The 16825-nt window shown below is 41.7% G+C and overlaps 1 protein-coding gene across 1 annotated transcript in view; it reads left to right on the forward strand.

Annotated features, from left to right (window-relative positions):
- The window catches only part of SNRK (SNF related kinase), a 30827-nt gene extending 25641 nt beyond the window's left edge, over window positions 1-5186 (forward strand). The window contains exon 6 of the mRNA XM_010175410.1: window positions 3293-5186. Within this exon, the coding sequence (XP_010173712.1) occupies window positions 3293-4511 (1219 nt within the window). The 3' untranslated portion in view covers window positions 4512-5186. The remainder of the gene's footprint in view (window positions 1-3292) is intronic.
- The last annotated feature ends 11639 nt before the right edge of the window (window positions 5187-16825 follow it).

Here is a 16825-nt window from a genome sequence, read left to right on the forward strand (position 1 = left end):
GTTACTACTGTAACTTTCACTGCAGTTCTCTCTTAATTGATTGTCCTCTTATTTTATGTCAATTTCTTTTAAAAAAATAAATCAAAGCACAGCATCACATGTGTCTAATACTAAGTATTAGTTATAAGACAAATTACTTCAGAGGAAAACTTTGAGTTTACCTTCAATTGAAAATTCTAAAACTACAAAGTCTGCTTTTAAATTGTTTGGGGTTTTTTCTGCATCAGTGTCACTCTTTCAGTAGAAGAGCTGCTCCAGTTTTATGAGGAGCTGGAACAAACAAATTCATTTAATCTAAATCTTGCTATGAATCTGTAAAGTTGAATGGAGTAGTCGAAGCTTGCCTTATGAGTATGAATTTTCTTTTCATGACAAGGACATCTGTATAAACTCAGGAACTCTTGCCCTTAATGGTCCCAGGTAGCTAGTCCCTGTCTTCATGATGGTTCATAGTGTTTATATAGAATGACCTCATGGAAAAGACAACAAAGTAGTGCATTACTTTGATTTTTGAGACTTCAAAAGATTAACACAAACAAAAAAACCACAAAAAAACCCCCAACCAAACAAAAAAACCTCACCACTTGCAACCTGGAGCTTCTCTTCTGTCCCACTCTCCCCTCATACCTACTGGGAATAAGGAGAGGTGGGGAATGATGATGATCTTTCAAGGTCCCTTCCAATCACTAACATTCTGTGAAAGGAAGGGAGGCAAACATGGGCTGCTATGAGAGATAAACATCCTGTAGTGAGGAGGTTTATCAACTGGAAACTACAGCGCTGTTAGATACTGCATTCGCCCTTTACTGTCACTGCATTCGCCCTTTACTGTCACTGCATTCGCCCCTTACTGTCACTGCATTCGCCCTTTACTGTCACTGCATTCGCCCTTTACTGTCACTGCATTCGCCCCTTACTGTCACTGCATTCGCCCTTTACTGTCACTGCATTCGCCCTTTACTGTCACTGCATTCGCCCTTTACTGTCACTGCATTCGCCCTTTACTGTCACTGCATTCGCCCCGTTTTCTGCTGCTGCATTCGCCCTTTTCTGTCACTGCATTCGCCCTTTACTGTCACTGCATTCGCCCTTTACTGTCACTGCATTCGCCCTTTACTGTCACAGCCACAGAACTCTCTTCCTTTTTTTGCAGACAAACCAGTTTGTTCTTAAAGCACAGTAAATTCTTGAAATGTTTAGATCTCCATTTTCTGTCACTTTTGTAGTTATGTTTCTAATTTATTTAAGTCCTGTTTTTTAATCACAGATGGTTGGTTGTGTTTAGAATACCCAACATAGCACAAGTCATCAGAAAACTAGGTCAGTGGCTGCCAGCATTCCTGGAGTCAGCTGGGGCCGTAGGGAGAATGCCTGTGTCAAACCAAGGAGGACCACAGCCTGAGCTCCACTTCTTGTCTGGACAGCTTGGGTTGGAGCTGCTGGTTGTGTGGCCTCCCTCCAGGCAAAGCCCCTTACTGGAGGTAAATGGTGGGAGGGCACCAGCAGCTCCCAGTGTGCAGCTCTTCCCAGGGAATGGACGACCCAGGCTCACATGGGTGTGTTGGCAGCCGGGTCCTACTGTGAGAGGATCCTGGTGGATTTTGTATCATTGGCTTGCAAAGCAAAACTGAAGCCACTAGAACTTCAAAACAAAATCTGCAGTTAGGCTGGGTGAGTTTAAAGGCTTTAATGAAGTAGTCTTTTTCAAAGTTCATACAACTGGTAAGACAGCTGTCAATTGTTACCTGTGTAGACAGGCATCTCGCACTTCGGGATCCTTTTCTATGCAGCCACCACAGAGGGAGCCTTGAGCAAATGCAGTCCTATTGCAGGTGTTTTCATTAACTTTAAATACTTCAAAAGAACACATCTAGAATAAGAATAGCAAAGAGATGTCTGAGCTTTCTTCTTTTCTTCAGCTTGACCTCTTAACACAGCAGAGATCAGGAAGTTGGTATGATCCTTCCATCTTTGTGTGCAGACTGTCCAAGCAGATATCTGGGGTCACACTTGGTGTGAAATGTTCTCTGCTTCCTCTCCTGCTTTCCTCCTACACCTTGGTTCTAAACTGGGCTGCAAAGTCATGCAGTCCTTTCTTCAGGCACACCCAAAATATGGTTGGGAATGTCCTGTAATATGCCCTCCATATGTGAACAGGTTTCTACTACAGCTTTTCATGCCATATGCTAGAGTATTTTAGTTATATAAAGTTAGATGATTGGCAAACTTTTCAAAATTAAAGGGGACTATTTGAGAGGTTAGAAAAAATTTCTTGGTCTCCACAAGAAATGTGTGGCTTCAGCCAAGTGAAGCAACTGAAGAATTATTCAGTGTAAGGTGTTGGTCTTTTTGATTAGGCTTTCAAAATACAGAGAGAGAGAGAGGAAAGACTTGACAGTCTTTGTTCTTAATTCGTTGTGTGTGCATTATGGGAAAATTACAATATATTTTAGGATTTAAAATACAAATCATTAGATACTGTCTTAGATACTGGAGATAAGACATCAGCTGCCAACTGTAAAACTGATTTACACTCAAGTGTTACTTTCATTTTGATTGGAGTTAATGCTAGTACGCAGTCATACATTTTGAACTTTGATTTACAGTTTATTCAAGTGTTATATTCTTAAGCAGCTTGAGTCCTGCATTCATGCAGCTGAATGATTCCGGTTGCTCAGCTAAGGTCAAATAAATGTATGATCTCAATTCATGTGTGTTTAAAATTAAAGGGGATTTTGTAGAATAGAGCTTGGTCTGAATAAGACTTATTGAAAATGAGATTATATTTCTTCTGACCCAGCTTTTCAGTCTCACTCATGTTAATTCTAACCTAATTTTTATATTAAGAATACTGGAGAAAAAAATAACAGAAGCTTCAGATTAAAAGTAGTTTGCAGTACTGTCTTATTTAAGTTGTGCTTGAATCAGCTCGTGTCTTCCTGTAGGTACTGGTGGTTTTATACCTACTTCATATTATTTTCTTGGAGACACAATTATTTAAAGTTTTTATTGCTTAATTCATTTTCTGAGAGCAGTGAAATCTTAAGATTTGACAGTAACCAACATAATTTCTAAACTGTGCTTCTGCATATATGATGTTCCTTTCCAAAGGAACGCACGTTTCTGCGAACGTTTCCTTTTCCTCAGTTCCTCAGTACTGTTATTTATTTCCAAACGTGCTGCTCAGCAGGCCCATTTGTGTGGCAGTCCTTGTGCTTCTCCTTTTCTTACGTGTTCTGAAATGTTTGCCATGATCTAACTTTTCTTTTATCCTTTTTAATTGTTTATGTAGGCAGTCATGGCCAACAAAAATTGATGTACCCCAAGATCTGGAGGATGACCTTACAGCTTCTCCTCTCTCCCATGCAACTGTTCCTCAGTCACCAGCTCGCACAGCTGAGAATGTTCTCAATGGCCACAGAAGCAAGGCTCTTGGTGACTCAGCAAAGAAAGAAGATATCCCTGAATTAGCTGCACCGGCGCTTTCAGCAGTCCCATCGGTGAGCTTAAAACCCACTACGAGTGGCCGGAAGTGCCTGTTCAGAGTAGAAGAAGATGAAGAAGAGGATGAAGAAGATAAGAAACCTATTTCTCTTTCCACTCAAGTTGTTCTGCGCCGTAAGCCTTCAGTTACAAATCGTCTTACTTCGCGAAAGAGTGCGCCAGTCCTCAATCAAATCTTTGAGGAGGGCGAGTCAGATGATGAGTTTGACATGGACGAGAACTTACCCCCAAAGCTCAGCAGGTTAAAAATGAATATCGCTTCACCCAGCACCGTGCATAAACGCTATCACAGGAGGAAAAGCCAGGGGCGGGGCTCTAGTTGCAGTAGCTCAGAAACAAGCGATGACGACTCGGAAAGTAGGAGGCGCTTAGACAAAGATAGTGGGTTTACTTACTCCTGGCATAGACGGGATAGCAGCGAAGGGCCGCCCGGCAGCCAAGGAGATGGCGGTGGGCAAAGCAAACCAAGTAACGGAAATGGAGGGGCAGACAAAACGAGCCCAAGTGACAACAACAAAGGTGGGGGCAGTCCCTCCGGTAGCTCCAGTGGCAGCACCAACAACACTTCAGGTTCCACTCGGAGATGCGCTGGGTCTGGAAACTCAATGCAGCTGTCGTCTAAAAGTGCAGGGGAACTGGTTGAAAGCCTGAAGTTAATGAGCCTTTGCCTGGGTTCACAGATTCACGGCAGCACTAAATACATTATTGATCCTCAAAACAATCTGTCCTTTTCCAGTGTAAAAGTACAGGAGAAATCAACATGGAAAATGTGTATAAGTTCCAGTGGAAGCACCAACCAGGCTTCATCATTGGGCAACCTAAAATTTTTTTCTGACCAAATGTCAGACGCAGCAAAGGAATTGGAACGGATAAAGAACAGGAACTTGAAAAACAATGTGCTACAACTACCTCTCTGTGAAAAGACGATATCTGTGAATATTCAGCGGAACCCAAAGGAGGGGCTGCTGTGTACCTCCAGTCAAACCAGTTGTTGTCATGTCATATGACAATGACCTGACTTTAATAGCTCGACCTACTTGGCAGCATCATTCTTCCTGTTCAGAGCTGTGAACACCTTGTCACCGGACCCCCTTTTGTTGTCTTAAGATTTTTAAGTGGGCTTTGAGCAGTTATTTATTACACTTTAATTTTGTGTTTGCTTGATGGTATGACAATGCATGGTCTTTGCATGCTGCTAGCTAATACGTTTTTCTTTTTCGACAAAACAGAATATTTTATTGAGTAATTTTTACATTTATAATTTACTATGGAAGGTCTGGATTAAATTAAAATAAATATCTGGATCCTAATGTAAATGGAGCACTTAGAAGTTTCATGTTCTGCACTTAAAGCTTTTGAGAGAGAAGCTTTTGTTTGCTTGTGAAATGTTAATTCTTGTTCTGACCTTCTGTGATATCTAAAATATGTGATATGTGGCATACTTCTACATGTCTGAAACAGAACCAAAGCAATAATGTTTTGATGCTGAAAACTCTTCAGGGAGCTTTCAGATGTTCCAAGGCTTGTACAAAGCAAAGATGCACTGAAAATTAGTGATCTTGAAATATGATTTTAAACCCACACCTATTTGTCTTAAGCTATGATATGGATAAAGTTGTGGCTCAAAAATCAAACTGAAAAGATCTTGTTTTGCTAGAGGCAGTTTTCTTTTTAAAAAAAAAAAAAAAGGCAAGTAGATTTGTAAGGCAGCTTTCTCCCATAGAAATATGTTAATATTACAAGCAGACAATCTTCTTTTTTAATATAACAAAGGTAAATTATTAAGTCTACTTCTGAGTTTTTACATGCTAACTGAAAATAAAGTATTTGTATAAATTACTTTTTCTATTAGTATATCATGACACTTAATATTTTAGGTTTTTACCTTGTGAACCTTCTCCCCTGTCCTCTTTCTCCTCCCTTCCCTGAGATTTCAAAAGGCAATAAGGGACAGAAAACCTTTAGGTAATTGGATTCAGATTGAAATTGTTATTGTCATTGACATTTTTCTCATTATTACTCTTTTTTAAGACTTAAAATACTGCTGTTTCCCATACATACACCACTTATTTTCACTCAGTAATCATGCTTTTTCATAAAGGCAATTAAAAACAGCAGCCAGGAAAGTATTTATTTTACAGCTCTTAGCTTTTCTGTTGGGTTTCCCGTTGCCAGGGCAAGGTCTCGATTTAGAGTTTTTCTGTACAAAAGGATACTTTTGACCAGATGAATGAACTTTGTGGAATTTTATTATCTAGAATAAAATATATTGCAGATTCCTAGTTTTGGGAAGGGCAAGAATGTTTTATTTTTTCATGCTGTGCACTGGGTCTTCGAAGCAATGCTAGTGAAACTGGCGGCATTATGTAGCAGCGCCCTGGGCAGACGTGGGATGTCCAAGAGGAGTTTACACTGTTGAGCATCTTGTAACACTTGCAGAATGGTCACGTACAGCGCATTTCACATCCACCGCAGAGTGAGCAGAGCACCAAAGAACTGTGTTATGCTTGGTCATAATTGCTACAGCTCATGACAGCCCTTCCTGATTAGTAAGAGACTTTTACTAAGAGAGTCTAAGTTGCATGGGGTATTCTTACTGATGAGCCTAGCCAGGAATTTTAGATTCTGCTTCCTCAGCAAGATGAAGGATAAGCGTTTTACTTCTTTATGTTTTAAACTCTAGTTGCAGTTTAGTCGGTGTGATAGTTATAAATCAAAAGCTACAAGCATAGATGTGTGGGTGAAGCCATAGAACATATTTGCTTGAAATTCTTGCGCAGGGATCTTACCAAGGGCCAGAAATGAGATGTGTGGTTCACAGACAGCGAGTGTAACGTCCAAGTAGGAGACAAGTTTATAAAGGGCATTGGCAATAAACTTATTTGTTGCAGCTTTTTTTCAAGTCTTGTAAATACTCTTTCCTGATACCATGTACAGCCTTGGAATGGCACCTTTTAAACTAACCCCGGGTGTATTTTGTTTCCAATGTTTTTATATACAACTGTATATATGGTGCTCACTTTAGAACAGCAGTGTTGACCATTTATGCTGCATAGTTGTATTATAGCCTTATAGTTGTGTGTGGTTGGTTGAACCTTTGGGCGTACAGGTGTTCGTCTGAGTGCTGTCCTGTACCCGTTTGTTGATAGGTGAATGACTGTGCATGTGGTGTATGTTGTATTATGTTGTCACATAAAAGGAAGGGCGAGAATAACCACTACATTAAGATAATATTGGACCAAACTATTTAGAACAAGTAAACAGTTTCTTGTACCCCTTAATGTGTCTTTAAAAGTTGCATATAGTTACAGTAGTGTATAAATTAAATATTGTGGAAAAGCAATTAGTCTTGTATTTTTCTGTATGTGTGTATATAAATATATATATATATATATAAAAAAATAATGTACCTCTAGCGACTTAATCTGTATTTAAGATGTGACAATCTTGACACAGAATTTTAAGAGTAGCAGTATAAATAAAATAAGCAGAATTAATGAACAGAAATATAAAAATTTATCATCAAGAAAGAACCCGTGTCTGGGTGTTAAGAGGGTACAGAAATATCAGCAGTGTTTGGCTTTTCACTGTATAACCATTCACGGTGTGCGACAGAAACAGCAAATCCAGTTAATAAAAGTGATACTGATGATGTGCATGTCACTGCGGTTTGTTACTCCTGGTGTTCCCTGGGCGCGGGCGGCACAGGGGCCTGGCCCTGTACCCTGCTGCAGCGCTGATGGACTTCACAGAGAGTAAAAGAGAAAGCAGTAGAAATGGAAGCTTGGTTGCCTTGAAAAAATACACCTTTGTGGACACATCTTAATTTGCAAACTTTCAGTTACTTTCTTGCAAACTTGTTCATTTGTGCCTAAAAGTTGTCAGGGTTGGCATCTGCTAAAATAGCTTTTTGTTTAAAGGGAGCTGTTTCTTAGGCAGAACTTCAGAATGATTTAAGTGGTTTAGTAAACTTTACCAGCTGATGTTCTGCTAGAGAAGATTTTTGATACGCTTGGCAGCTTCCCATCTTAGCAAACCTGCTGCTGTTCTGGCAGCTCTGGGCTGCAGAATGCAATGGGTTTCACAGGCTCAGGTAAAATACTTGCTGTGCCTGTGCCCAGGTCAGTCAGACACGTCCTCTCAGCCAGGTGCATGTCTGTTAGTCATGGGAGGGACACCTCACCCACCCCTGCTGCCACTCGGGGAAAATAAGGTGCTTTACTTGCCTCAGGCTTTTCTTGGTAGATGAAGCGACTGGTTGTATACCAGGTTGCCAAATCTGCAAACTAGGTTGGTTTGGTTGGGGTTTGGTTTGGGTTTTTTGTGAAGATGTATGCAAGCTGAAGTTTCACCAGTATAGACTGAATGTTTTTAATGCAATACTCTTCTCCTTTGCAGTGTAAAATGGGTAATAGTAAAATAACCCCAAACCATTAGCGTCAGCACTGGTATCTGTCAGAAGCGAGTAGCAGGGCACGCTGATGGGGCACCAAACGATGGGCACCTGAAGCCAGAGCCAGGGTAGGACACAGCTTGATCTGCAGGCATGCTCTGCTCTGTTCCTGCTGTCACATGTAAGAGGATCCCAGGAGTTAATTCCACTTATTTACTGCAACTGCCTCACAGTGTACATGTTACAACTGTGTCCCACATTGCAGTGTTTAGGCTGCCGTGTGCTGGAGAACATCTGCTCCTGAACATTTAGTCTCAAATTAAGTACGTCAGTACAGAGCTGAGAGAACAACTGCGCTACCTAAGCTCCAATCCAGGCGCGTGCTGTCACTGTCAGCACTTAGACTGCTGTGCCTTAATGTGCAGCTCGGGTAGGATAATGCATTTTTTTGGCTGTGTTTCCCAGGTACAATGAAAAGTGGTTCAGGTTGAAAAAAAAAAGAGGGGGCAGCAGAACTTCCCAGTCTGCCCCAGCAGCACGTGCCATAGCGAGGTGCACCACACTGCCTGAGCGTGGCTGGGCTCTGGTACCTTCTGATGTGTGTTACCAGGGTCTTCTATAGGGATTTAACACAAAGTCTGTGATGTAACTGCTTGTGAAATGTGAGTAGTAACCAGCCAGAGAGGGTATGGACAGGGGGTTTGGCACATTTACAGGGATTAATGGCATTGAACAGGTTATGTAATTATGTGCAAGTAATGTGTGAGTGCTTTACACCTGGCTAGTTGGGTGAAGCTGTACCCACAGGCTTTTGCAGCCATTGCTGAGGCTGGTTAATGCAAAATGGGGTGGAGGCAGAAGCAGGCAAGGAGCAGCCAAGGGCTGTGACTGTGCCTCAGCGAGGAAAGGCGTAACAGATCTTGTACCACCCTCCTCTTCTCTAAGACAAGGCCAAGCAGTAACATCTCAGTAGGTGGTACACGCAGGTCAGATCTTCTGAATGAATTTTTCATTAGCAAGTAACTGTGCCAGCCAGTTACACAGAAATCCCAATGTGGATGGCTGGCAACAACCAGAAACGGGAATGGAATGTCACAGACATGAGCAACAACTGAGCCACTCCAACAGCCTTTCCCATGGTTATGTGTATGAGGATGAATCAGGACAGCTGGATTCCAGATTATGACTGGTTTTCAGTAAAAGGTGTTGCAGGAACAATGCCTTGATGTGACTGTACCTGGGAAAGCGTCACTGACTCCCTGAGCTGCCTGGGGCCAGCCCTGTTCCCCCCCTGAAGTCACCTCTACGGTGTTCCGAAGGACAGCCAACCACCCATCTCAGGAGCAGTGGCTGTGTAGCTGTTTGAACCTGCTCCCTGCTTGAGGCACAGGCTGTGGCTTTTTTAAAATTATTGTTATTTTTCCAGCTTAAAATTGTAATTATTTCTAACAAGTTGACTCGGTTTGGCCTATCTGTGTATTACAAATGACAGATCTCTGTAAGTCAACAACACTGAAATCAGTGACAGAGTAATGTCCGTTATACTGGGGGAAAAAAAATTCTCATTTACTTTCCCAGATGGCAGAAGAATTGTCATATGAAAAAAAATGCAAGTATAATTGATAATACTTTAGAGAACCTGAACAGCCTGGGGTTTTTGTAAGGACTTCACAAGGCTCTCAAGACTTGTCATGTCAAGCAATTAATTTCAGCAAACCCTTGTGTAACAAACATCTTCCTATTTCTTCCCTCTCACTACTCTCTCTGGAGAAACACAGGGCTGGGGGAGGCAGGAGGGAAGGATCTGATTTTCTCCGGGCACTTGTGTGCCACATGCTCTCAGCTTGAGCACCAAGGCCTGGGAGAGGTTCGGCTCAGCGCTGCAGAGCTGGGGAGGAAGGGCTGGTGAGCTCCACCATGCCCAGGATCGCCCTCGTCACACTGGTGATGACAGCTGCCATCATCGCTCTGTTTTACATCAAGCAGTGGGGTGTAGAGAGATCCCTCCTCTCTAAGGGCATCAGTCACCAGGGCCGACAGGTGAGTCACCAGGCTCTGGTGTCAGCTCCAGCCCAGTACTGGCGCACACACCCCTCCAACTCTTCGGTGAGGCACGGGAGAGCTTTCCTGAAGAAAGCACACAGTGGGAGTAGGCATGGTTCCCACTTGGCTTTGCTTATTTGAATAAAGAAGTAAATTCTCAATCAGTGCAAGTCCTTCAAGATCAATTCCTTCAGACTGAGATAGGCTAAAGTACTGAGAACTGCTTGCCTGCTTACAGAGGAATCTTTCCTCATGTAATGATTCCAGTGTTTTCCTCTTCTACTGTCCTCAAGTTCAGAGGAGGTGCTGCAGTCTGGCAAGTACAGTAGAGATCTTGAGTCAGCAGCTCCGTCTGGGCCACACAATTAGACCTTTGGATCACAACGTACCTGATGAGAGAACTTTTGTATCACCAGTAAATGATTTATGACTGCCCTTGTCCTTAAAAACAGCTTTCTTGGTTGTAATTGCTGCTGCCGAAGAGCCATGTACAACTTAAGCATTATGGATAGGTACAGGCTACTCCCACACAGTCATCTTCCCAAACAGGAGCCTCCAGGCTCATCCTAGGTTTCTTCCTAAAGCTTTAAGACCAGAGGTGCAGTTATTCTATTTCTTAGACCCAAGCATTAGGAGAACAGAGCTCCTTCCTGTCTCCACAACCCCTGTGTGAACTCATCACCATTTGCCTGACAGGCCCGAGCTGCAGCTTCAACTGTCACTGTAGGCAAGTGGCTCCATGACCCCAAGGAAGGAGACAGAAGTCACTTATGGGGAACCAGACACCTCTGATCTAGGTGACTTTGTTTCCTTTCACTTCAGTGCAGGTTCCCCTTTCCCCAGTAGCCCACTGTGCCCTTCTCTATTGCACGCTGAGGAGAACAGGCCAAGGACCTCGTATGTCAGCTCTGCACCAGGGGCTGGCCTGAGCAGGATGGGAAAATAAAGTCTGCCTTGGGGACAGTTACCCAGACTAGGAACAGACACACAGATTAAACAGCTTGTGAATGGTAGGTACTGGTAACTATCATCTTATTTATTCTGTCTAATATTTTCATCTGACAACACATAATTTTGTCAGTAAATTTCATCCCTAGCATCTCACAGTTTTTCCAGGTGCACCTACAGCAGAAAGAAAACAATACAGAGACATGCAGAAGCACAGACAAAAACATTTTCTCCCAAATGAGAAATGAAAACAGATATCAGGAATGTAAAACAAACAAACAAACAAACAAAACCCAACAAAAACCACAAACAAACCAAAACCCAGTATCAAACCAATATCAAATAATATGAAACACAGCAAACCCCCAGTAAAAGGACAAAGGGCAGCACACAGAGGAATAGGAGCTAAATTTCAGATCAGTGACAAAATATCACTTGGCAATATACAGGGAAGGTTTAAATTTCAGATCAGTGACAAAATATTACTTGGCAATATACAGGGAAGGTTTCTCAGCAAGCTGAAGTGTACACTGTTTAGGACAGAAGCGCCATCGTGATTGCGTAGCAGTTGTGATGCTAAGAGTTCTCCCAGTATCCAGAACAAATTCTAATTCCCATAAACCAAAAGATTACCATACTTCTCACTCACTCACGCTCTGGATGGTCATAATTCCTACATACTTGCTAGCTCTACATGAAGAATCCAGCTAAAGAACAGTATTATCCCCATTTATAGGCAAGGAAAGTAAGCAGAAGTGAAGGGCTTTGCTCAAGGTAAGGGCAATAGCTAATGTCACTTAGGCCACCAAGTACTTAAACCTTACTAGTGAGTTTCCTGTTAGCCTACAGAAAACAGGAGAACAGAAGGATCACAAGGACACCCACAAAGTCAGTTTTGTGGAAGTCATTACTTTTTTTTTTTTCACATGATCACAGCTGAGACACAACACAATCCCTTTTCCAACCCAGCTTCGAAAATTATTCCAGGCACCTGATGCAGTTGTCATCAGCAAAACATGCCAACTTCACGCTCACAAACTAGCACAAATAACAGCTATGACAAGCTCACAAGAACATATTCCACCAGGAACCCATCCCACAGATTTTGCTTCTCCTGAACTGTTCACTCAAAATCACCGATTAGGCAGCATGAGTAAAACTTGAACAAACATGAACTACTTCAGATCAAAGCAGGCAAGAAACTGCAAAGCTGGGGAGCTTTCATGGAGAACATGCTGGTCCCCTCCTCAAAAAAGCTTCAGGTTTGGGATCTCTGCAGCTGTGTTTCCTTCAGAGATCCCTGCTGGTTGCTCAGGGCAGAGCCTGTGCAGCCACAACCACACTGTGGCTTCAGGAACAGGCTGTGAAGCAGCAGCAGCAGCCCATGAGATACCCCTGAAACAGCAGCAGCGTAGGGGACACGCGGTGGGAGAAGCGGGAACAGAGACAGCAGCTGCAGCACAGTTTTGCTCCAATTCCCAAGAGAACAGAGTTGTTCCTTACTGGGTCACGCCTGCAGAGTTTGAGAAATGCTATTTTTAAACTCCAGACAGAATACATTATTTTGGCTTAGTGAGGGCCCTGTGGCAGAAATCTGAAATGTGCAAAGTAGGCAAATACCTTAATTATAACAACAGCAGATTTTTCCAAACATAGTACCAGCAATTATCACACACAGGTAAGTTACATCTACCAAAGATGAAGGTCACAGCAGGAGAAAATAAACTGTCTCATGGTCACAGGAGCAGACAGTGTAGGTTTTGGTCCTATTACTATCAGAAAACAATGAAACATTAAGAAAATTACCTTTTTATGAGATGCAAGAGAAAAACCCAGGTATTCACGACGTACACGAGTACTGGTGTATCAAGGGTGAAGTTTAATTGATCTGTGACTATCAGTTCATTTAAGCAAAAGTCCCATTCATACAATACTGCAGTTCAAGAGCCAGGGAAGTGATACCGAAATCTAATGTAAATTAAAAAATACACTTCATAAATTACTGATCAGCAATCTGTTTCCTACTGAATGCCTTCTACCCAGCTTTTGAAAAGATTTTAGCTGGGGCTTATTTAGATAACTAGCACGCAGGAGTATATAACACATACTTTATAATCTTTATGTTCAAGTATTTCTCAGCTCATATAGGGAACAATAATGTATTTCATTATAGTTAATTTGCTACGTGCAAACAGTAGCTAATAAGCACTCTTTGAAGTAACAGAGGATTGATTAGCTATTGTAATAAAGGAACAAAAGGGGCAATAACCCCAAAGGGACACTACACTGTGAATTAAATACCAGTCTACCTTTTTTTTTCTTTTACCAAGTTACGGTTGAAAACTCTCGCTAGATCCTGGATGCTTACGCACAGAATCTGTTTTCAATCACTTGAAGCACAGTGAGTCTGGCAGATTTCAACCAGACCTAGCATTAGCTGGAGTGCTTTATTTGGTGTTAACTTCCCCAATTGCATATGAGAAACAAAAAGAGCAGGAGAAAATGTATTTTCTGCAGTGTCAGGCAGAGAATATATACCAATATAAGCAGGTGCCACCTACTGAATAGTTGGTAGAGTGCACGCTCTGAGAGCTACACATCATCTCATAAACAAATGCTCGAGAAGTGCCCGCATTCACATGTGACTGCTTTAGTCATCCTCGTGCCTTCGTGTTTACTCCTTCAGTGACTCAGCCGCAAGCTTCATTTGCTGTGAGAGAAGGGAGAAAAAGAAGAGGTACACTAAGAGCAGTGGTAGCATGATGAATTACACAAACCAGGAAATTCTGAAAGCAGGACACTTCTGAATCCAACTGAATAATAACAAGACACAAAAAAACCCCACTCAAGTGCCAGTAGTTAAAAACACAAGCCTGTTGTGCCTGACTTTTACAAACGACACAGTTTTAACAGAGGTATTGCTTTTGCTACCAAAAGACTCTGCAAATGATGATGCAATTGTATGTTAATTCATTATTTTTGTGATGAATAATGCCTTATGCCCACACTACTGGGCCCAACAGACACAGAAAAAAACCTTTTCCTTCATACTCATGACCCGGGGAACTGCTGTAAGAACGGCAAAATGAAAAGCCAGGGGAAATTACTGCTGTACTGGAACTGTTTTCTGCCACTCCTGGGCAGCAACCGCGCTCATGACAGCGTACAGTGTAAGCTGGCATCGCCACCGCAGCTCCCGGAGGTCCCCGAGCCCTCTCTCTGGGCACGCCTGCGCACAGGGGAACTGGCAGTCACCTCATCTGCTCTCAGGCTGTTACCCAAAACAGTGGCAGTAAGCACAGACAGGGGCAGCTGAGGGGCTTCACTGGAAATCTGCTCTTACGTTTAGGACGACCTCAATACCAGGCTGGAATTAAGAATGCTGATGTCTGAACCTCATATTTATTTATTAAAATATAGGCTAGTACTCTGAGATGATAACTTCAGATAAGCAAAATGCTCACCACAACGAAGGATTGTGATATCAGAATCTCAGACACAGAGGGAATTAAAAAAATAAAAAAATATTCCCTGTTACAGCAGATACTCATTCTGAAGACATGAATGCAGTTTGCTCTCTCAATGGGAGAATCTACCTACTGGCCAAGTGTTATTGCACATTTTTAAGGTACATTCTTTAGAGACGTAAAATTTTAGTTCACTGTGAAGTCTTCGATACCGTAGAAGGGTTTTTTTTTATTTTTAGAAAAATCATAAAAGTCATTTAGGCTTAAATATTTAAGTTTTTAAGGGATCTTAAAAGGTCAATGAACTACTGACGCAACGCCGCCCCGGTTTCCCATTGCTCAAATGTTACGTTATTCAGTATTTCTGCATTGCCCATTTTTTTTTTGTGGCTGAATTGAACGAAAACATCCTGTGACATAAGAAAGAGGTAGCAGACTGCTATGGTGGTATGTGTTATTTCCAGTCCTGTTGTTAACTGTGTTTGTTTTCATTATCTTAGGACGTCACCAGAGAGATCTCAATGTGAAACCAGAATAACAACTCCAGGCGCCGAAAATATCTGCTGAGCAAGAGAAACCAGAGCAACTCTTTGAAGCTTCTTGTTAAAGAGAATGTTTCATAACACAGAATTTAGAGGCAGTAAAAGCAGAGTTCAAATTGTGCCAAAGGCGTCTCTCAAACATCACCTGGGGTTATCAGCTGAGGGTCTTGCAGTGTCTGGAAAGCTGGAAACCACCCTGAAATACTAAGAAATAATTACAGTGGCTGAAGTCCCCCAAAAAAAAGACTGAGATACAACAGTCAAAGGAAGGAGACTAGATGGAGAGCAGCCCAAAGGACAGGGTGAGGAGCACAGGCAAGGAGATGCACAGCACTGCTGGAATTCAGGAGGCCGTGAGCCGGTGTCCAGCGTGACTGCCACCTTCAAGGCAATTTGGCAGACAAGGAAAAAACAAAAGCTGGGCATGAAAAAATGTGAGTGATCATATGAAGAAACAATTTATGCAGCTTCCAACTCCTAAGCAGCTGTGTCGTTGCCATATCATCCACCCAGTGATCGATGGGCATGTGCTTCTAAGCTGAAGTTCCTTCTTTTATGCTTGTATTTGATTTTATATAAATGGCCCAGTACATACAAGGTATTAGAAAGACAAATACCTAATAATGCTATTAAAAAAATAAATTTAAAAAAAAAAGGAAAAGAGGAAACTACAAATACAGTGGACACTTTCATTCCATTTCTATCCTGTAACATAAAGACGTCAGACTGCTTTAACACAGCACTTTCTAATTTTCTTTTGCTTCTAGTCCATGCCTGAACCCATTCCAAAACATTGCTCTGCAAGATAAAACCCACCTGCAGTAACTCTTCTTTACCATTTTTATCTGCATTTCCATGCCATCTATAAGGGAAGTCAAATTAGGTTGTGATACAAATATTTATATGCTTCTCCATAGCAACAGCGCAGAAAAAAAGCCATAGCTAAATGCTGGAATGAAGATTCCTCTTCTGCATCCTGATTCACTTACTTCAATAAACGTCTGTATAAAACTACAGCATCTTAATTAAAAGTGACTTCTACCCCTATTGTAAAAACATTAAAAAGATACAGAAGACAGTAACTTAATTCAGTTCATGATTCATCAAATTCAAACCTAATTCTCTTGTTTTAGAATGACTTTTCTTAAATTCTGAGCGTTGCTGTAATTATACAGGGATTGATGAAGAATGTAGAAGACTGGAAAGGTATTTTTATTCGCTGATGTCTGCAGGGCTCACCAAAGTCTGGAAAAAACCCAAGCATGTGACTATTAATGATGACTAGATGGTAATCTGTCAAAAAATTCTGTACAAATGGACTGCTGTCATTTATTTTTGAAAGCCCTCCTAATTTTAATTGAGCTAATTCTAGGCTAGTATTCTCTTACGTTGGCAATCTTAATGCTAGTATATTGAAAATATGTGACAAACAAACAAATTTCCCAGCTTCTTCAGTGGGCCAGTAAATAGAAAAACCTCTTAGAATAGCTTCACACGCTGCCACGGCACACACAGCCTGGGCAAAACCAGTCCAAATGCAGTCACATATTTCAGGAAATGAATCATAAGCAATGTGAGAACCCCAAGAGCTGCATACTTCATTTCTTCTTTATAATCTCTCATACCAAAACATATTTTGCAGTAGCTGGCAGCACCAGGCTCCCCTAAGAGCTATCACTTCGGCAAGCAACTTGTGGTGGCACCATTAGTGAAATTCTTTGCCAAGTTCAGGCTGAAGAATTTTTTTTTTTTCTTTTACTGTGAAAGGAAATGTTCCTTTTTACTGGGAAAATATTTCTCTAGGACAACAGATGGGAAAGGGAGCATATTTTTTTCTGATACTGAGAGAGGGAACTGACAAGGCATTTTTTATTTTAAGACCACCTTTCCCCTGATAGCCCCAACAGGCCCAGTGACAGACTTGTGGG

This window comes from Antrostomus carolinensis, unplaced genomic scaffold, assembly GCF_000700745.2.
Source record: "Antrostomus carolinensis isolate BGI_N321 unplaced genomic scaffold, ASM70074v2 scaffold13119, whole genome shotgun sequence".
Taxonomy (NCBI): Eukaryota; Metazoa; Chordata; class Aves; order Caprimulgiformes; family Caprimulgidae; genus Antrostomus; species Antrostomus carolinensis.